Raw genomic sequence first — 23,027 nt, 5'->3', positions numbered from 1 at the left:
AGGTATCTCAAACAGTCATTCCCTTTTTCCAGGAAAGCTGCTTTAAGGCTGAACAGCATCTGAAAACTACAAGTTCAGGCTGCACGGATGCTTTTGGAAAATCTTTGTCATGGTAAACGAACAAAAATAAGCTATAAGCCTAGTTTCCTAATTACCTCTACAGTATAGGCTTGCATCAATATTACTCCTTTCCTAAACAGAGCTACAAAGTGATCTCTTTCAATTTCTGAAGGTCTAAAGCATTTGCAACACTGCAGAAATCAGGCCTCAAAAAAAATGGCTTCTGAGTTTCAACGGGCTTCATTACGTTAATTATCTCAACTGCCTACAGAGTTACAAGACTCTCCAACTGAGTGCAAGTTCATTGAAAATTATTACTACATTTTCTCAGATTAAAAAAATTCTCAGATTAAAAAAGCCATGAAAATAAGATAATAAATTCAGATGGCCTTCATAAGAAACCCAAATTTTAGTGAGCCTATAAAGAACGCCAAAGAGCATGGCTGCATAACACTATCAAAAGCCTTGCCATCTTTCACTTGCAAAATTAAGGTTCTTTTGAGTCCTACTTTCTCCAGGAGGAAATGTTATAATAAAACCCTGACCATACTCGACATTCTCACAAAACCAATTTTTAGCATGTCCAGCGTTTCAGAAGATGGAAACCTGTGGAGCTCTAGGGTCCAAGGACAGACATTGTGAACTTGGACATCTTTCCAAACCACCAGGGAACAACAACAGCAGGAATGAGAAAAAGCCACAAGGTATGATAAGAAAGAGAAGGAATTAGAAGTAGTGTCTACAATGCGAGCTGAATATATCAGAGAGGAATGATAACAACAACAACAACAAAAAAAACCTAACAGCACACTAGATATCTTAGTGCTTCTGAGTTCTGAGTAGTTACTTAGGTATGTGCTTGCTTGTGTTAGATGCAAAAATAAAAGAGCCTTCCAATCCTAAGCAAGGAGAAACAGGCATACCTGCATTGCTACAACCTTTCCTTTGCTTTTGGGACTGAGTGACCACTCATAGCTGACAATTTCATGGTCATCACTGCTCTGGTTTCCATTCAGTGTGATGAAGTTCTGGGGCAAGGTGACTGCCTGATTAGGTCCTGCATTGGCAATGGGTGGGTAATCCACCGGTTTGTTGACACTCAGAGATGCAATGGTAGAGTTGGCTGCTCCATCTGAATCAATCACTGTGAGTCTACAACAAGAACAGTATCAGAAATCTGTTAAGATGGGCTTCTGTTAAGTCTTAAGTTCAAAGGTTAACTTTTCCTGGCACTTTTCTGAACATCACCTAAGACAGACCCACTGATCATACTATACAAACTTCAGCTTCAGAAACACATATCTGACAACTAAGGTAGGAAAGAAATTCAAAAGACTGATTTAAAAATTCCCACGGGTTTCAATCCTTAAGGAAAAAAATAAAAAGCCCAGCTATACTGGATCCCACATGAAATCCTTTCCCTGCAGTCAACAGCAACTTCATCAAACAGATTTCACTGCAAATTCTTTAAGAAGCTTACTTAGTAAAACCAAGGGATTTGACTCATCAGCCATAGTGTAACAATCCCAGTTAATACCTATATCCAAGACTACTCTTCTTGATGTTCAGAAGCTCTGCTTATAACGCACTAGCAGTTCTTAAATTCTTATTGCTTTGTGACACTAATTTTAATGCAGCTCACACTTCTGAAGATGTCAAGTCACAAAACTAAAAAAGTACAGGGTTTAAAAACCCCACTACTGCCTCTCAGAAACATAATGACAAATCATCTTAACATGAGTCTGCTGCAGACACCCAAAAGGGATGAAGTCTGTCCTCAGCAGTATGGTAACTGACTATATCTCTAATTCACCTCTTCTGAAAACTACATACTGCTGTCCACATGGAAGGGAACCACTCTTGAAGCCTTTCCTGGGTAGAGCAAAACCAGTGCTCATTTTAGGGATTAAATACTTCTGCAGTGGGTGCACATCCATGTGTATCAGAAACACTGGATTTTTTTTTGTCCAGCTCATTTCCTTTAAGTTTGAACACAGTGCTCTACTGCTCAAGTACCTCAGCCTTCTCTAGAGGTGCACACATACAGAAAGTGATTTCTTAATTCCCTAGGGTTTAGAACACACTTGAGAGCATTGCTTGTAAAAGCAAGCTCTGCCCTTATTAGTACAGAAAAAAAATCCTATGCTCCTTTCTGCCACTGTACAATATGAACAATCCTGATAAAGAACACAGAATAGAAGCTGAAGTTACAGCAATTTTTGTTGAAGCTTATGCAAAGCATCACATTTAACATATATGTATGCCAACTTCAACATTCTGCTGATGTTACACTGATACACAATATATTGACTAGTAGGCTGTTGCGTACCGGTATCCAAATAACCCAGGCTGGATCAGGAGGAAGTCTGCCTCTCTGCAGGTTAGGCTTTAAGTTAAAAAGCTTAGAAAATGATCTCTGATTTTAATTAAAGCACTCAGAACCAAAAATGTTGCTTCCATTGCTGGACAAAATCCAGCTTCAGCAATGAACAGAGGGAACCGGTAGCAAAGCAATGGCTTTTATGAAGAACAGAGTGACCTTTATTAAAATGAGCAGACAACAATGCCATGCAAGGGTAAGTCTCCCAGTATTGTCCTGTCTGACATCACCCTTCAGGGGATGTCTTTCACAGCTCGACTGCAGTTTCATCTCAGCAAACTTGCCAACTTCTATAGAAGGGGTGGGGGGGTGTGGGTGTTTTGCATCACAAAAATCATTGCAAGCACTTTTTAATAAAACTGCTCCCTATGTCTCTCTACAGCACAAAATGAAGGTTAAAAGCATGCAGAAGAAAAATTAAGTATTTTTGTTTGAGAAGGTACATGTGAGCACAAGAGAAACATTTAGCTGACATCACAGAAATAGTTAAAACCTCAAAGGAAAGCATCTGTGCAGGTACCTGAAAGTGTAGTTCCCAGGGACAAGGTTAGACAAGTGCAAGACAGGTGTGTCAGCAGATGCCTTCTGCTCTCGCAAAGGACCTTTAATTTCCTCCCAGTGGTAACTCACTATCTTCATATCATCAACACTTTCTATATTCATTAAAGAGAAACACCAGTTTCTTGTAGAAATTGTTGGAATAAATACTAATGTCTTTCATGCACTGATCCCTGTTTTTTTCTACTATTATCTTCTCAAGTACATTTGAACAGATTTCACGTACCATAGCTGTTAAACCACATATTCCAAACTACATTTGGTATGGTTTATCTAAACAAACAAAAAATTCTTCACACACACACAAATTAAAATTAGACTCTACACACTCTGCTCTCAGTAATTACGAGCAGAATTATGACATTTCATCATACCCTATGTAACAGCTTTCTACCATGACACCAGACACACTGGGACAGGTTTTCTAGGCAGGGGAGGAAGAAACTGTAAGAGTAGCTGCTGTTTGGATGCAGCAGCCTCTGACACACTGCATCTCAGTCTCTAGGTGGAAGGCTGCATTTTATCACTTTATTTATTAAAATAATTTATAACTGGACTCAAATCCCAAAAATAAATTCAGGGAACTTCTGAGTGAAAAGAAGGAATCTCACTTGTAATCGACAACAACAACATTATAACTGTATACAAAAAATAGACGATATAAGCACGGAAGGGCCCAGTACATACGACTGCCATCAATGAAGGTAGAAGTTGTAGGCAAAGAAACTTCTTGTACTTTGGGTGAAGCAATGGCAACAGGAGGCTGGTTAACTCTGACTGCTGTGAGAAAGATGAGAGGAGAAGGAAAAAAAAAAAAAAAGGAAAAAATAAAAGCAGTGAAAGCCCAGGTCAAATTAATGTGTTGACTCTACAGATTAATAGTCCCCAGTGATGTAAATGTAGGATTGACAGCTTTGCAGCATCTTCTGTTTGTCCTTTTTTGGGCAAGGGGGAGAAAAGGTTGCTGAAGAACAGTGCACTGATGCAGCAGTCTTCTGCTGCAGCCTGTTCTAACTGGTGTAATTTAGATGAGACCTGCACACTGTAACTTGCAGCTACAGCTGGTTCAGCACCTAATTGCTGTTCCCAGCTGTACTGGAGAAGACCACAAAAGGTGGCATGATGCTATCTCAAGCCTTGCCTGAGGAGGGTACAAGACCAGAAAGCATTTAGACACAATGAGCCAGCAACTCTACTTCCTTAAAATGCTTTACAGACAGCAAGTTAGGCAACATCTCTGCATGATTGGACTACCAGATGCTCTTGGCAGACAGTAAGTGACAGACTATTAGATAAGCATGTTGTACAACTACTTGTATTGAAGAAATTAATTTCATTATTTTATCCAACTGATTTACCTGGTTTGACTGTGACATTTACAAAACCTTCGCCAAAGGCACTTTCACCAGAAACCGTCACTTTGAAGGCATAAAGTCCCACTGATAACTGAAACAAACACAGAACAAATTGGGTTACCTGTCAAATTATACAAAAGCGGTATGCATAAATCTGCCAGTCATGTAAACAGAAAAAAACCTGCATACCTGAAGCCTAGAGCTCCTTTCATAAATACATACACAAAAGGCTACTAGTCACTGCCCAGAGTGAGAAACACAAAGCCAAAACTTAGGAATTTTTACTGTACCTTAGAAAATTATTAGAGCACTCTAAACCCCCCCCCCAAAAAAAACCAAAAAACAAAAACCATACCACACTTCTAATCTGGCAAAAGATTTGGTGACATATGCAAGTGGAGAGACTCCTTGAATCCAGGTGCCCTTCCCCACAGGTTAGATTCCTGTGAAAGGACCACACAAATACACTGAGCCTGAGCTTACAGCTCACTTACATGAGAGAGCTTCAAGGTCTGGCTGTGCCTGCGCTCCATTTCACCACCATAGTCAGCAGGATGACTGATTAAGCTCCACTCATAGGTGTAGGCTGTTTCTAAGAGCAGTAACACAGCATAACAGTAATCAGCTTTGCCTTCAAAATAAGCCCAGAAAACAAAGAAATCAAGTTCACTATCTACCAGATAAAATGCTAGAGTAGGAAATCATAACTGCTACTGTTTAAGCCTGCAAAATGAAGCAGTATGAAAACATGTTATACTTCCACAGTGCTTTGTAACATGGTAAAACAGCAAGTATATAACGGACTTCACAAATAACTGACTTCATAAAATCCAGCTTCATGTGAAGTGAAGGTGTTTTATGTACCTATCTGTGAAATGTGTATTCTTTGCGGCTACAGTTCAGAAGCTGGTAATTTTAAGGTAAATGCTGCACTCAGAAGCAACTTCCCCCTTCCCTTTACAGGAAGATACTATAACCTGGATCACTTCATCTTTTGGAAGAAACTACAGACTTTCTATTGAACCATCTGGCTAAGAGTTCAGGTTCTGAAAATAACAGTCACTAAAAAAAAAAAAAAAAAAGGATAAACCTCCAAAATGAAAAGGAGGAAATCCCCCCCTGTAATTGGAGCCACCAAAAAAATGTATCAGTAGGAGATGAGAAGGATTGTTTTATCTGAGATATTCACATAAATCAGGCCTCGTCTGCATTTACAGGTTGGTAGTGTGTGCATCTCCTTGTATGCCAAGGCCATTCGACTCACCTGTAGGTGGTGGTGGGACAACAAACGCATTCAGTTCAACCTCATTTTTGGGTAGCACCACCTGTATGTTATCTCCAGCAGACACAATAAGGTCTTTTACTGTATCTAAAACAGAATGAGTACATTAGATTTTAACAGATGGACAGATTTAAATTCAGTACCTTTGAATATTACTTGTAATGGATTAAATAAAATTTGACAAACTCTACAATGAACAGGGAAGGACAAGCAAAAAATAAGAATTACTCAATACATAATCTACTACATTCATGACTATGGCTCCTTCACCTTTTACCAAACCAAAATTTTTCTTCCTCCCCAAATATGAAGTGTCATTTCCTCTACTTCTGTTTTAGGGAAAAGCATTTTGATTACTCCTAAATATCACAGGTAACATTGCTCTGCATAAAGAATTACACAATTTTCTTGGATAGAAGTGCAAGAATTAAAAAATACATAATTACAGAGGACAAGGAAAGCCATCTGCACCAGAACAAAATTAATTAAATGAAGTAAAATAGTCCAAACTAGAACTGTAGTGCTTGCCATCCAGGAACACCAATTCTCATCTGTGAAACAATTTTCCAAGAAATGCAAAGTCCACAAATCCAATCCCCAACAGAAATGTATCAAAGCACAACTTCAGGAAAGGTTCCCACAGACCTGTATTTCAAAGGTTTTAAATGTCTTCCTGTTAATATTGGGAATCCACAGCACAGAGGTCCTGCAAAGGCAACATTCACTAGTGTCTAAATGTTCAGCTTACAACTTCCGAACAGATAAGCAAGGTGGTATTCAGTGCCAGCTGACAGGCCTAAAATTGGACTGAAGAGGTCACACTGCCAACACACTTTCTGTCACCACTATTTTAATATGCCCAAGGCTCCACAATTGCGCATGGGAGTAGCCCTAGACACCAGTGGAGTGGATGTTTGTACTTGGACCTCCACACCAGATGAGAATAAAATGGCTAGATAAGGGTGATGACCAGAAGAGAGGAGCGACTGTCTTCCAGACTTTTAAGACTGTAGGGCTGATAACACACAAACTTGAGGTATTCCTTGCACAAAGCAGTACTTAAGTTGAGATTCATCACAAACTTCCCTTTAGCTTCTTCTTCCAAGCTCCTTTTTGAGTCATCTTCAATCTCCTCCTGTGAAGGAGGACAAGGAGCTGCCTAGTCAACACTTGGTGGTAATGATGATCCATTACCTTGGAGAGATATCTCCTGCAGCTCATTTTTTCCTGTCACCTACTACTGCTATCCTGGCTGGCAGGTTGTAGCTTGGCAGAGGGTGTCAAGAGTGTCCCAAACGCTTAACTCTCCACATCCTTCAGTATACCAGAGGGCCAAACACCACTTCTCTGCTACTTGTGGCCCTTCTAACCATTCCAATTATCAGGATGCACAGGGACGCAGGAAACTCAGAAGAAGAAAGGAGATACTCTAACATACACACACAGAGAATTTACTGCAACTACTGAGAATACAGTGGTTATACATGTCCTTGTCAAACTAAAAGCTGTTGCTCTGCAGATGGAAGTACGATAAGCTTTCTCACAGCTTTGATATTAGAGCAGAACTTTTTTTTTCCTAGGGATGAAGAGGCCAGATTCTCCCCTGCTACAGGCTAGGCTTCTCCCTATTCAGGGCTGAGCTTCCTCAGGTCCCACCTATGTTCCTGCACAATAACTGACAACTATAGTGGAAACCCTACTCAAGAGTTTAAGAGGGAACAATATTCTCAAGACTCGCACAAAACCAGCAGTATGGTTAGAAGAGACTATTCTAAAACTGCAGAAAGCCTCAAATATTTCTCACCAAGTATAAAAATTAACCCATTTTTAAAAGCCTTTTAATCTCTTCTTTTACTTTGCTGTATTTGCTTGGATTGCAATTTCCTGCTAACAATGGACTTGGTCAGAGTTCTGTCTCAAATGGCTAAGGAGTCTGAAGTTTGCAATGTTACTGTAGGTCTACAGGCCTAAAGTGGGATGATGTTACATTCGGATAAAGAGTGAGCTCATAACTAACAACAGTTTGGAAGCTTGACAGTCGTAAAATCCATCCCCACCCCCTGTCCAACCTGCAGGCACCTCTCAGATCTCCAGCTATGTTAAAACATTACCTGATTTAGCGTCAGCAACAGACGGTGTGAATTGCTGCATGGGCTCAGATGGCACAGTATTAGTGAGAAGTAGCATGATTCCACCTTCAGTGCCATTCTCTGGGGCCATTGTGGGAGTCTGGGTTTTCTCTGACACACCTGGGGAGAAATCCAGTTTCTCTGAAGGAGCGGAAGGTGTAACAGCCTGAAAAATGAATTATAGGGAAAGAATTGTAAAAGTGAGCCATTTTTCACATTTCCAGATGTCCTGCGTTCAGCAGTAGCAGTCATTTTTCTCTTTCTTGGTAGCTGGTGCAGTGCTGTGTTTTGACTTTTGGCCTGGGAACAGAGCTGGTAACAATGATGTTTTGGTTTGGCCAAGGACTTTGTGAGCCTCATGCTCTGCCAGGGAGGAGGGGAAGCCGGGACGAAGCAGAGACAGGACACCTGACCCAAACTGACCAAAGAGGTATTCCATACCACAGCACGGCATGCCGAGGGGGAGAACTGGGAGAGTTCCCTGGAAGGGCTAGGACTGCAGGGTTGGAGGAGGTATCGGTCAGTGTTTGGTCGGGCTGGGGGGGCGAGTTATCGGTCAGCTGGTGCTGAGGTGTTGTATTCTCTTCCCTTGTTATTTCCTTTATCATTATTATTACTGGTGGTAGCAGTAGTGATTTGTGTTATACCTTTGTTACTGGACTGCTCTTATTTCAACCTGTGGGAGTTGCATTCTTTTTGATTCTCCTTTCCGTCCCTCCAGGAGTAGGGGGAGGGCAAGAAGAGGGGGGAGTGAGTGAAAAAAGCTGTCTGGCTGGGGTTGAACCAAGACACTAGATTTAGAGGTATGCTGGTTTTTAAATAGCATGTAGGGTGAGCTTACTGATACATGTTACTAGGAGGTTTTATTCATATACAGAATATCAGTCAAACAGGAGGACTCCGATTGGGGCTTTCAGTGATTTGTTTTGTCATTCATTTCCCCCCCCCAACAAGCTTTACAAAAAATGCTCATACAGTTATGAAAATGAGGTAACCCACAACTAAGGCTATCAGTTCTCAAGGCAACAAAGAACAGTAGGCCAGCTCTAAATACAGTCATAGCCCTTTAAAACACAATGACAGAAAGCCTGTGTATAATTATTGTCCTCATGCTTTACACACAAACATAACAGAATTCTTGCCTCTTACTGTATCTGCTCAGACCAGAACTTCCTCATGCCTTCTTGTTTCCTCACTACTGATAAAACCCTAAATCTCTCCACTTCAGTCACCAAGCTGTAGTAGTGTTGTCTCTCACCCAGCTTGTGGTAAATTGGTACTTCAGCAAAGAACACAGCAAGTTTTACAGGAATAACTCAGCACTGCGATAGCCCTGCCCAACACCTTGCCCCTCTCCCTTAAGCCATATCACCTTTCAACGACACATTAGTCTCGAATGGCAGTTTCTCCTTACTTTCTCAAGATATATTTCTGACCTAACACCTAGAGAAAAGCATTTTGCTAATTAGGGCTACTATGTGTGGCACATGAAGACATATACTGCTATTATTTGTACACATAATCTATTAACTGAAGAATAGGATTATGAAGGTTGGTAAAATGCACATTGTCTGAGGTGGAAAGAGACCTCTAGAGATGGCCTAATCAAACTCTGCTCCCCAGAGCAGGGTCAGATACATCAGGCTGCTCAAGACTATGTCCAGTCAGGTTTTCACTATCCCCAAGGACAGAGAATCTACACCCTCTGGAAAACCTGTTCCAGTTTCACCACCATCACAAGAAAAAAGAAATGGAATGTTTTTAGTGTTTAAATAAAATTCCTTGCATTTCAATTTATACCCATTGCCACTTGTTCTGTTACTGGACAGCACTGAAAAGAGCCCATCTTCACTCCTGCCGTGGTTATTTATACACATTGGTAAGACACTCCTAAACCCTCTCTGATAAAGGCTGAACAGTCCAAGCTCTCAGCTTCTCTTCAGTTGCTCCACTTTCATTCTGCAGTCTGTTGCCTCCCTAGGAAATCAGAGTAGCTCTGCCTTGGATGTGGACAGGAGGAAAAGTTGCCTGTGCAGCTGGGAGCACCAAGGTGACATCAGGGACTGGCTTCCCAGCCTGCAAGGAAACAGAGCGTATGGAAGTCATCTGCAACTTCACCTCTGCCTTAAGTTAAAAACAGAGAGAAAAGATCCCTGTGGAGCTGGGACAGTAACAGCCGTGTTGGGGACTGTGGCTGCCTGACCTGTGAGGATGCAAAGGACCACACCAAGAGCTGCACCTCCAAATGGGCCTGTAAAAAAGACAACGCAAGCACTTTGTGGCCATATCTCCAGCTCTGCCCAATATGCAGAGAGTAAGATGATGCCTCTGAGCAGCTGGGACACTGACAACAGGATCAGAGACTGCAGCTCTCCAGGTAGCGTCCCTGGCATGCCAAACCTATATCCTCAGCTGGAATCTCACCCCTGACAACACTTTCACACATTGTAAGAGCCTTAAGCCTGCCCTGCCTCAAGCCTTGACAGAAGACAGCTCTCCTTTACATAATCACTCCATCCCATGTCTTCCAAAAAGACCTGCTTTAACACACTTTGGAAAACCAAAGCATTTCTTCGCCTGCCAAATTTGAGGGATGTCTACTTTTCCGAGTTCCCTCTGGTTTTCCTCCTCTCCTGGCCCTTTTCCAATCTATCAGCTGAGAAGCAGCCATCCTGCCTTTGTAGGACAGATGGGGACAAGGTCACCTCAAACATACCTTTCCTAGGTCACGGTCTTCTGCAATAGCACCAAACATCTCTTCAGTTGGCAAGCCTAGGCAACACTCTGCAGTCAAAAAAGCTGCTCCGTGGCACTGTCACATCCAAAGCAGTGTCACAGCCAGAAAGATAGCTTAAATTAGGAACATTAGCAGGCAGCAATGGGGCAGGGGCAGTATCAGGAATTAAGTTCTCAGACAGAAACTGTTGTTGAGAGATATTCCTGAGCAGATGTAGAAAGCAAGATTAACCCAAATTCTAGCTTGGGAACCAAAAGGAAAAGGAAAGAAAAAAAAGGACTCTTTTTTGGAGTGAATAGGGTAGGCAGTTTTGTTGGTATGGGCTTTGTGGGATTTTTTTTTTGTTTGCTTTTACCCACCTGTACAGCCACAACTGCTTGTTACAAAATAAACACACCACCCATGAGGGCCCATGTCCTTCAGTTCTCAGGGTTTGACTCGAGTGTAAATCTCTTGAGAATTCCCACAGAAAACAAGAACACCCCCATATCCAAAGAAAACAAACAAACAAACAAAAAAACAAAAACAAACAGAAAAACCAACCCCAAAACCCAATCATTCAGTTCCCTGGGAAACATTTCAGCTGTCCCCTCCAAGAATCTCATCTGTAAGTAAGAAAGTTGCATGAAATCTGTGACAAGTCTTTTCTTCCCTATGGTAATGGCAATATATTATCATTTTTACAGCAAGAGATAGGTAGTTGCTGGTCATAAAATCTGGTGGAATTTAGAGCAATCCAGCTAACAGTGCTAAACTTCCTCCTCCCTCTAGCAGGGGTGTGTGCGTCAAACCCAGTAAATGTTGACCTTACAGCCTGTTTCAACTTTCCAACTGATCCCACCCTGGTCTTCAGAAACTGGAGCCCCTTTAATCTCAACTGATCAAACTCGTGGGCATAAACAGGTGCATTTTACTTGAGTATCTGAATTTGGCTTTAAGTATTTAACTTATTTTTCTGATTGACAGACTCGGGAAAAGGATTCCGAGAACAAAACCAACTTATCCACTTTATCCTGAGGTACCTCATAGTCCAAAGCCACCACCGCCCCTTCCACACCTTGACTCTCTAATATGTTTTAAGAATATTATAGAAGGTATTCAGCTCTATTATGTCTGTAACACTGCTATGCATTAGTAACATGACACCCATAAAATAGGCTTAATTTTATTGACGGAGGAACTTAACAGCTACTGGTCTTGCCTTTTGGATACTAGAGTCCACTAATATTGCTCAGCTGACTACTGCTGAGGAGTCACCAAGAGTCAGAAGGGAAGAATACCATCGCACCATTCCAGCAGGTCCAAGCACACTCCTCTGTACACTTCCAAGGAAACCCCAGTGTCCCAAAAGCAGTTCTGTTCCTTATCTGACAAAAAAGTCCTTTAGCAATTCATCTGCCTTAACAGGCAGATGAATTGCTTTCAGCCTTTTCTACACTCTAATAAGACTGTAAGTCATTTGAGACTTGTTACATTACAAAGCAATAACCTAATTTGATTTGAAAAACAAAACCATTGCAAACTGTCCTCACCATACTCTGCCTGCTTCCTGAGGGGCAAACCTACCTCTTTTTGCAAAACATCATCAGGTTGTTGAAAAAGCTGAACAGCTGCTTCACTTTCAAATGTCTTCCTAGGGAATGGTGTAATCTCTGGGAGAGAAGACAACCTCTCTATGGAGTGTTCAGTGACAGAGTGGAATTCAGAGCTGGTTTTATTCAGAAGGCTTTCCCTTTTCCCAGACTCTCCTTTCTTCTCAACAATGTCTTCCTGATTATCTCCATCATCACCCATGGAATAGTTGAAGCCATTTTCACCCGCCACCATCGGGCCCCAGTCAGTATAATCCATGCTCTCCTTCTGCTCATGTCTGATGCTCATCTGAAAGGGGTCCTGTTCCAACTCCTTATAATCATCAATGTATTCAGGTATCTCATCAAGGCTGGGATCTTTGCCAAGCAGAGACAGCTCCTTCAGGCTACTCACTTCCTCAGATGGCTCATTCTGGAGTCCCACAGAGTGGACCATGCTTGGGATCACTTGCCCAAATCCCAGCAGTGAGGCTGGCCTCTGAGAAGGCCTCAGCACAAAAGTAAGATAGGATTTTACAGTTTCTATTTTTTTAGGTTCACAGTTCTCCTTGTGTTGGCAGTTCACAATGTAACAGCGTCGTTCAAACATCCAGGACAAGTCACAACCAGAGAGGTCACAACACGCAGCAATGCAGTCCGACACAGACATAGCGTGAGGAACTCGCATAATTTTAGTGGTTTCTAAGTTGGGAGATATTACTGCACCTGAGTACGTGGCTCCTTCTCTGCACTGCTCACAACTGGAACCTGAAACAATATCACCAACATAAGGCACAACACTACAGTCAAGCCATAATATAGTTTACTGTGACCAAAAATGGTTCATCACAAGAAACAAGATAGAAACAGGTGGTAACCTGTTAAAATAAGCTCATTTCTTTTCACCGACATCATCACTACTCCACTACTTCTTTTTCCCCAACGTGTCCCTTTGCAGTAGCAGTTGTACTTTGAAGGATTTTTCAGTGTAAGATCTTCAGATGTTTTGCAAAATACTTTTTACTCCCTTTCTACAAATACATAAGAAATGAAAGTGAGTTGCCAGTACTTAAAACTAGGGACAGAGCAAGGAACATGCACAAAAAAAATCATGGGGTATCTCCATTTCCATTATCATAGCATAATGAACAAAACATGTTTTAAAACAAAACTCAAATAAAATGTTGTAACGTGTCATTGTTACATTTCAGGGAGAAGGCAGCAAAAATTTACATAGAAGAAACATTTGCCATCTCACTTGAACTTCATTAAGAGCCATTCATACCAACGCAATTACTGAACTTAATATAAAAACTGGGTAAGCTCTCCAACTTCTGCAACTTTACCCCCTAGTTCACGCAAAATAACAAGAGGTCACTCCAATACACAGCATCTTTCTGTCCTGTGAAGTACTTTTAGTATGTCAGCAGAATTATTTTTAAGTACATCACAGACTGAGTGTGAAGAGTTCAAATAAAGCATGGATCAACACACTGTGTATCTCAGTCAACTTTTAACATCTTTTCTAAGTGCTTTTTTCCTGGTTATAACTGCTGTTCAGAATTCCTCTCGCCAAAATGCAACTTGAAAAACAAGTAATCTGATCATGCTTCAACAATCAGTTGAGTAAAATCAGGTCATTCTTCCTAACATGTTTTAAAACAAGACTTGCTAAGTCAACCAATGAAAACAAGATGAGACCACTGCAGAGCTAACACAGTAATGGAAGACAAAGTTGACTAACTGCTCTGCACATCATTAACAGTTAAGTTCTGGCAGTAGAAGCCTCTTTATTCACAACAGTCTATGGCAGGAGAAAAAGAAAACACAGCTTGACTGATTGATTCCAGCTCAAATCTGTTGAACTGATAAGCAGGAAAAATAAAAACAAAGAATAGGAATAAGACGGCAATAAGGGTTAGGTCTGATCATGACCTAGAGCCTTGGAGATGCAGAGATTCTCTTGCCCATGCACTGTGTCCAACCACCGCACTACAGCTCCCACCACATCTTTTGGGCTAACTGCAGTACACTCTTTCACAATACAGGATCTGAATACAGCTACTGAAATACCTGTCAGGCATCATAATGCCTGGGATCAATGCATAGCTTGCAAAGCAGATTAACTTCAATTCAAAAAGAAAAACAACCAAACAAAAAGTTTACAAGGGTAGATGCACCAGTGCAGCCATTACATCCCTTCACAGGGAAACACCCAACACTTCCAACAGGGATGTGGACAATATGAACTAACCTGGCAGACTGCATAACTCACTACAATCTCAAAGATGGTTATCAGACACTACATCATCTTGCCATTTTGGAAAGACCTGTGTGAACCAGAATACATTACTAGAACATGTAGCTATGGCAGTACAAGTAAGAAAGAATGCACTGCAAACCCACGCTAGTGGTTCCACTATGATTTCAAAGACATGCCTACATCTTAAGGCGTCCTTTGTCCTGGCACGTGTTTCATGCCTTAGATACGTGGTAAGAAAAGGGTGTTCATTATTCTTCAAAGTCCAAGACCAACTGTAGTGAAATATTTTGAGAACTGATGCCTTGCTATGTGTCCAGAAACATCCTCTCTCCCAGACTAAAGAAAAGGATACTGGTGATGTCTAGCAGACTCTGTGAGGCCATGTAATCTATGGCTGGGCTGCATGGAGTTCAAAAGAGGAGACTAGGCTGCTCAACACCTGTGACTGCAATTATCTCTAATCCATCTTTGCATTTTGTTGCAGTGGCTAGTTTCAGTATAAAGCATCACAATATAAACATGCAGTAAGAGAAAATTGAGAACCAGTCAGGAGAACACTATTGTACTCCCAGAAATGCACTTCAGTAGCACTATTTGGAAGGTCTGCCGCAAATGCCAGATTAGAACATGCCTGCTCAAGATGAATTGATTCCAAGGTGTTGGATTCCCAGTTAGAAAGTAAACTCTTCTTCCTGTGGTGGAAAGCAGTGTCTTCTATCTCTCTTGGGGGGAGGAGGAGTCAGTAATTTTTTGGATGCGTTAGCTTTAAAACTATTGCTTTTTATTACTGGCCAGAATAATTTAAATCTATTTCAATTTAAGCTGATTTCACCAACGAATGGATATAAGCCAGTGAAATGAAACTGGCATTGTAAAGACTGCCTACGTGGAGAAAAGAGGAGCTGCATCTGCAGGTTCGGGAAGCTTCATCAAAACTGCACGAGATGCTGAGTGGCAGAAACATGGTACATGGTATACATGGTACCCACCATCTATCGCCACATCCAGCTCAAGCCTCCCGAGAGGCACAAACTTTAGTCACTGGTATGCATCTGATCCACTGGGTGACCTGTCTACTGTTCTAGCTGCCTTTTTTTTTTATCCATTGTATTGTGTTTATGTGGCAAGGTTTTGGTAGTCGGGGGTGGGAGGAAATGGACTGCAGGCATGCTTCTGTAGAAAGACACCAGAAGCTGTCACCATGTCAGTTCCAAGAGGAATCCGCTGTTGGCCAAGGATGAGCCTATCAGCAACACTGGCACACTGATACATCACCATTTTGATGACATATTTAAGAAGGTGTAAAAAATACTGTACAACAGCAGGAGGCAGGAGAGAAGAGTGGAACAGGTCTGCACACACAAGGTCACTGAAGAAAGGGGAGGAGATGCTGCAGGTGTCAGAGCAGAGATTTGCCTGCAGCCTGTGGTACAGACCATGGTGAAGCAGGTTGGCCCCCTGCAGCCCACAGAGGTCCATGGTGGAGCAGATATCCACCAGCTGCCTGTGGAGGACCCCACACCAGAACAGCTGAATAAGCCCTGAATGAAGCTGTGACCCTGGGGAGAGCCCATGTTGGAGCAGCCTCCTGGCAGGAACAGGGGGAAGGCATTTCTAGATCTGTTCTTACTTCTCATTATCCTACTCTAATTAACTTATTTAATATAATAGAGGCAATAATTAGAGGCAATAAATTATTTTCTCTATGCCTAGTCTGGTTAGCTCTTGACTGTAACTTGTATGTGATCTCCCTCTCCTGATCTTGACCTGTGATCATATTTTCATCTCCCATCTTGTTGAGAAGGGGTAATGATAGAGCAACTTGCGGGGCATCTGGCAGCCCGCCAACATCAACCCACCATATTCATGAAAAGCAGTCAAAAACTATTAGCCAAAAGCCACAACACACAAAATGAAAGACTCAAACAAACAAATACAATCTAAACAGGAGGGAGCAGACCTCAATTTCCTTTGATAAATCACAGCATATTCTTCAATATCCTTTTGAATATACTCCTTACTAAGCCCATTTCTCTATTCTCTGATAAATGCAATGTCAAGCCTTTCTTATTTGCCAGCATTCTCATTATCTTATGTTAAAGCAAGTGGTAAGAAAACTCTTTTTTTCTCTTAAGTAGCTTTTAGAATCACAAGCTCACATGCACAGAAAAACTGCAGAATGAACGTCTAGCAGCTTCATGAGCCCAAGCCAATTCATCTTAAAGCTTGCACTAAAAAGCAGTACTTTTAAAACAGAAGAGCATCCACTGATGAATTTCCTGAAAAAAAAACCAGCAAGTACCTTCCAGTTTAGAGCTCCACTTGGATGGAAAATACTGCAAATTATCAAGATGGAATACTAAAATTTATACTAAAATAATGTGTGATACCAGAATGTATTAGCCCCTAAACACTGTGTTCTGGTACCAGAGATCCAGGGAGAGGCTTGGAATATAGCCAGCAGTCTGAGCATAATTGTTTTGTTCTCAGGTATATCAAGAAAGCGTAGCAAAATTGCAGCTAAGGAACAAAACCACTTTCTACATGAACACTGAGGATATTCTAGCCTGCTAGCAATTAACAGCATCACCAAAAATATAAAACTGTGATAGTCTCCACAGCCAAAATTCAGTATTTACTGCACATTATTGCTTCCTTTTGAAGTGGATGGGTTTTTTTTTCCTACAGATACCGACATGGACCCTACATCAGGCACTCAGTATCTCACAGGAGAGCATTTTATTTGTTTACAGAAGGCATACTTATTGTTTACTATAGCAACAAAAACCTCAGCTCCATGCTCTCCTCAAAAAGCTTGGCATTATAAGATGCCCGGGATGATCTTGAGGATTACTGCAAACCAGCCATGAGCACAGCTGTAGTTAATGCCCATCACCCCTCAGCTGTAGTTAACACCTACTCCTCCACATCCACTATTTCCAAATTCAGTAGTCCATGCAACCCTTAGCACATTAGCAATGTTATTCCTCATGAAACAGCTGATCCCATTTATACTACAGGAGATGAAAGCCAGGTAACTGAGCATTATTTTTTAAATTCTTGCTAATATCAATACTGCCAGTATCCCCACAACCAGATTTCAGACACTCTTTAAAAAAATACACACCATCCTTGAATATATTGCTTTGTAGTTGCCATGTCAAAACTGCCTGCACCAGAATAAATCTCCCTGTGACACAAAACCAGTACTAATTACTATTTCTTAACCTGATTATGAAAGAAAGTAATTTACCTATCTCTTTGGCTGAAGCAGAAGCTTACAGGACTTTCCTGTGGGCTTTGAAAGGAAATACACATCTGTAAAGCAGATGGCAAGATGAGAGATGTAAACAAATGCATTTATGCTTCTCATAAATCAAGCATCTTATGATATTTCAGAAGAAAATAGGCAGCTTAGAATATAAGCAATACATCATTCTTAATCTGTTGTCTTGCAAGAGAAAGAACGAAAACTCTGAACTCTCCCACTACTCCTTCTTGCCCCATGCATCTGCACCGAAACAGTCCTATTGAAATTAGCTCCAAACAGCTCCCAACTTCATTCCTCACTGCCATCAACTGCCAGTTATGTAGCTGTCAGCACTGAGGAGTCACAAGGTGTCTCAGCTCTTGCCTTGTTCATATTTCATTCACACCTGCATATACACTCCAGGAGCACTTGCTTCACTTGTTTGTGACTCAGACCCACAAGAAGTAAAATCCTACCTGTTATTGCCCATAGTAACAGGCAGAGAACACCAAGTCCAAACGCCATGCTGCACCAGGAAGGCAGTGACAACTGCTTTTCCAACCAGCTCTGTAGAAATTATGTGTCTTAATGTTGGTTTCCTCTAATATTGTTTAGTACCCTGCTGTAGCCACGAAGCACTGCAACAAACAGCACAGGAAAAAATAGGTCAGATGTGAGGATTAATTAGAATCAAAAAGTAAAAGCCAATAAACAGGTTAAATGCAGGCTTTATTATTACTTCCTGACTTCTTGACGGATGACACAGTTTACCAGTCAAGGTGAAGATATAGAACAAATTACCTACCTGGAAATCTCATTCTCTGGAGATGCAGAAATGTGCCTAAAAGATTTGCATGGCTGTGTTTCTGTACCTCAAAACCCTCAGATATTCTGTCTTCAGTTATCTAGAACCCAGCTTTGCTCTGACTTTAAACAGAAAATAGAAAGTACTTGTAACTGAGGAATCACGGTCAGCATGTCCATGCTAAAATTCATGCAGTGTTAAATCAGCTCTTGATAGCCCTCAAGCTGGGTACCTCCAGCTATCAAGGTAATGCAAGCAGACACTTCTCCAGAATTCCTAGGTAAACATTCCTTAGCAGGATACTGAATTCTTCAAATAAGGCAGCCTAAGCAAGAAACAGATCTACTAAGAACAAATAGTTTGAAGTTGCATTACTCATGTGAGGAAAAAAAATTTAGCCAAACTCACACCCCTCCCACATAAAGGATCCTAAGTAGATATTTGACCAAAAGACACTTCTGTAAATTGAAAACACATGCAGTGAGGTTTCTTTGGAGAACAGCCCTTCTCAAGGCAGAGCATTCCAGTCAATTCCCCGTGATGTTCATTATGTGACTTGCTAAACAGCTATTAACAGCTGAGTGGACCAACTGATGGTGTAAACATTTCTCCCACAACGAATGCCTCCCTGAGCTAGCCAGATCAGCAGGGGGAAGTGAATATGTGGCTCAGCCCAACACACAGTATAAAAACTGAACAACAGAAGAATTCTGAAGTGAGCAAGGGGCTTGAGATGGCTTCAACTCATGCCTTCCTTCCCAGTGACAGAGGATGCCCAGTGTTACAACGGTGAGCTTAGTATAGAGACCAGCAATGGGAAACACATTGGTATTGCAACTGAACTGTATCCAGCCACTGCTATATTTTTCCAGATGTAATGTATATGTGCATTGTGATTTCAGCATATTTGCATTTTGTTGCTAAATTTAAAATTCCACGTTACATCTCCAGATAAGTAAACATGATATTAAACATTACACCCTCCACAAGTGGAACGTCTAAAGGAGTGTTGTCAGAGAGTACTGGACTGACAACTCCTCAAGTCTGTGGTACAAACACTAACTGTGCTCAAGACATAAGCAAAATGACCACAGAACACCACTAAAGCAAGGAGAAAATAACAGATAAGGTTTAAAAACAAATCCTAAGTAAAATAAATAAATAAATAAAAATAATTATGTTAGGCCAAGCTCCCTTCAAAACCAGGAAAGAATATTACTAACTTTCCAAAATTCTGGTACCTGATTTAAAAATTTTACTTTACTTTTGTGACCTTTGTTCTATCCAACATCAATAAAACTCTTCTTCCTAAGACAGCTTTCTTATCTTGGATGAGAAGTAACTGTCACCAAAAACCCCCACAAAACATACCCCAACACATTACACTGCTTCTAGTATGACGCTATTTTGATATATGCAGTTAGATGTTCTCAGGGAACAGCTCCTGACAGAATACACTGAATAGCTACAGAATAGCCATGCACTTCTTTAGTGAATAGGACTAATTTAGAGTGAATAGGGCTGATTTAGGAAGGCTTCACCTTAGAAAGGTCAACAGGTTGTCTGGATGCTTACAAGTACCACTCCTATGATACAAACTTTTCAGCAATAGGACCATTTTTAGTCTTGCACTCCCCCATTGCTCTTCTATCCTTCCATCAACTATAAAGTTCCAGTTTTTATAACAGATAAAAAGCCCTACAGATTTTTTTTTTTTTTTTTTAAGCCAAATAGTTCCAAAAGTACCACTTAGCATGCAGAATCATTTCTATAATGAAATGTCTAAGAGGCTGGTAAAGCATGACTGTCCCTTGACGAATCTATCCTGGTTCTCAGCTATACAGGCAGTTATCTCTAAATGACTTCTTAAGCCTTTCCAACTGAACCCACCAGCATACACCTGCCCATTTTGATCATCTGCACATTCATTCTAACACATTATCCAAAGTGATTATTTTTTAGTGTTTTACTCAAGAACATTCAAACTAAACCAGTGTCGTACAGCGCATGCAGTTTCTATAAACTCCAACATTTTGGAATGTTTCTGTTGTTTTTGAGAATGGGAACAGAGGAACACAGATAATAGGACCGACAACCTAGCATGTATTTCCAACTTACTAACACATACACCCCAAATAACTCAACAGACTTGAGAGGGAGGGAAGATACTATGACAAGACATAATTTCACATACAGCCTTTTTCCAGTTTCCATGGAAATCTCTCTAGATTTGGAAAGGTTGTTAGCTACCAAAAACCATGATTTGCAGAAAAGCTTATTGAAACTCAAGGTTCCTGAGTTACTGTGCATTTGCTATAACCTTCACTCCTTCCCAGAAGCAGTCAAATGGACCAGATGCCTAAGACAGACTTTCAGTCCTTTAGCCTAAGGAAAAATGCATCAGGCTCGGTATCAGAACATCACAAGGACAGAACACTGATCAGAGGGAGAAAAGTAATTTTGTTTATTTTTATAGGTCTTTTTCCTCTGCAAGGCAAACTTCATTATCTCACTGGGTCTAAAAGGAGCAGCTTCTATCTCCTGCATAATAGTTGACTGATAAGTCCACATGACTACTTGTAACAGTGCTATGAAAAACATTAAGACACCACGTAAATGATCCTGATTTTTTGCAGCATTACGTGTCCTGATTTCAGAAACACATGAACTTGTAGCGAACACTGGTGGACTATTTTTCTGGTTTATTTTTTTTTTGTGGCAGTATTTGGTTGGTTGTTGTTGTTGGTTGTTTTTTTTATTTATTTATTAAGAAAATGGATTACCACAGCTACAAAATGCCAGACTTGGGACTGCATGCACAATCTCCCTTGAATCCATGAGACACAAAATGTGAGGACCCAGTGAATACACAAATGCAGCACTGTGTCCTCCCATGCTTCCTTGCAGCTACACATCTATTGATGCTTAATTTCCACATAACAGAAGTTGCATTTCCTGATATTAGAATCAAGCTCAGACACAAAGCACATAGTCACAATTCAGTGCATAGGTTCTGATCCACAAATGGGAACATAACTACCAAAACCTGCATGTTTTCTTAAAGTTATGACAGTAAACACTGCTGTAGTGTATGCATGCAATGTTCCTTTCACCTTCCCCATGATACTGTACTGTTCCCAACCGTAAGTTTCATCACACAAACACAAGAGACATCAAATTTTAAGGTGGCCAGCCATGATATTCCAGCATTTAAAAATAATGAAGGCCACAAGATTTTCTAGCTGAATTCCTGTGCTTCACTGATATATCTTTGTTACAACAGGAGCAAACAGCACTGCTGGTAATGACTTTGGAATTGCTTGGCTCTTAACAGTTCAAGTCTGACTCGCACACTTAGTTTGATGAGGAACTGCAGCCTTGAGACATTTATAGGCAGATGTGGTAAAACTATACAGGTAATATACATATACATACATACTACTTTGAAAGCCATGTTTTTCTGTTCCAGTTGCCAGCTTCTGGCGATGCCTTAGCCAACAGGAGAAGGGGGAATTCTAAACTGATCCTTCAATCCAAACATTTCAACTTTACAATCTTTTAAACATACAGAGTTGCTCATCAGGACCACAACATCTTCTGTTAAATAACACATGAAGTGCAACAGCTTTCCAAGGAAAAGGAATTGCCTGTATTGCCCCCCTTCACCTCAAATCTCACCCTGCATTTTGGTTCACCTGGACATTAATGCAGACTCAAGTAATTTTCTCCCTCAAAGAAAGAAACAGGTCAGCCAAGTAGAGTTATACTGCCACCTCCTACACCTAATTAGGCCAGGACTGTAACAGTAAAAACATGTACAGACTGAATTACCTGTACATTCTGGGAATACATTTAAATCCTATACAAGCAAATAGAGCATAAGGCAATATACCAGCGCTCTACAAAATGTGTAGTAGAATCCCTTCATGCTAACAAAATCAGATACAGGAACAAGCAGTGTTATGAAAGCAGCCAGAGAGAACAATGCCAGACAGCAGAAATCTCCAGGAGAACAAGGGTCCTCAGCAGCCACAGCTAGCACTGGTAGAGAAGACAAGGAGGGGCTTCTCGCATCCTTACCTTTCTGGTCATTAGAACAGCTAGGTAACATGCCAAAAGAAATACTGAAACAGCATCTGAAACTCAAGCCACTGCTAAAGCGAAACACCCATTTTTTAACTGACAGGATCTCTTATAAAAAGCAGGAGCTGAATAAATGAACACATTACCAATTTGGTGGTCCTATTCTTAGCAAGTGTCTATATACATATATACACACACATCAATGTTTCTACTAAACGTAAGATATTCTTTCAGAAAATCCATCCCTCACAAAGAATTCCAATCAGTTTTTTCATTAGCTCTTGTACCTGTATTAATACCTGAGCCAGTTAGTTAATAGCTGAGCATTAACATTGTACTAATACTGCAGAAGAAAGAAAAACAGAACTTCATGGCAGTAGCATGTCTAACACCACAAAAAAAAATCCGAATATGTGCACTAGGAGCTTCAACATTAACAGGTACTGTATGAACACACACATCATCAAAACAGCCACACACTAGGCATCTAAATAAAATAAATATTTTTCAAGCTGTTGAGCAGATACAGAAGTTATCACAGTCATCAGTACTTA

The 23,027-nt window shown here is 40.8% G+C and overlaps 1 protein-coding gene across 4 annotated transcripts in view; it reads right to left on the bottom strand.

Moving 5' to 3' along the window:
• Positions 1-23,027, bottom strand: part of KIAA0319 (KIAA0319 ortholog) — a 47,986-nt gene that overhangs the window by 17,554 nt on the left and 7,405 nt on the right. For 2 of the 4 annotated variants that reach the window (XM_061346378.1, XM_061346381.1), the window contains exons 1-10: positions 18,391-18,508; positions 18,062-18,223; positions 12,068-12,840; positions 7,747-7,930; positions 5,618-5,722; positions 4,848-4,945; positions 4,357-4,444; positions 3,686-3,778; positions 2,961-3,093; positions 984-1,212 (exon numbers count right to left, since the gene is read on the bottom strand). In XM_061346378.1, the coding sequence (XP_061202362.1) occupies positions 984-1,212; positions 2,961-3,093; positions 3,686-3,778; positions 4,357-4,444; positions 4,848-4,945; positions 5,618-5,722; positions 7,747-7,930; positions 12,068-12,840; positions 18,062-18,110 (1,752 nt within the window). In that variant the 5' untranslated portion in view covers positions 18,111-18,223; positions 18,391-18,508. Of the gene's footprint in view, positions 1-983; positions 1,213-2,960; positions 3,094-3,685; positions 3,779-4,356; positions 4,445-4,847; positions 4,946-5,617; positions 5,723-7,746; positions 7,931-12,067; positions 12,841-18,061; positions 18,224-18,390; positions 18,509-23,027 lie in introns of those variants that run through there. The other 2 variants (XM_061346382.1, XM_061346379.1) reach the window with 2 other exon arrangements.

The sequence above is a fragment of the Neopsephotus bourkii genome, unplaced genomic scaffold (assembly GCF_033783945.1).
Source record: "Neopsephotus bourkii isolate Nb327-2 ecotype Australia unplaced genomic scaffold, CSIRO-AGI_Nbou_v1 NB_272, whole genome shotgun sequence".
NCBI lineage: Eukaryota > Metazoa > Chordata > Aves > Psittaciformes > Psittacidae > Neopsephotus > Neopsephotus bourkii.
The sequence above is the reverse complement of the archived record's forward strand: the minus strand, read 5'-3'. Positions and strand labels throughout refer to the sequence as shown.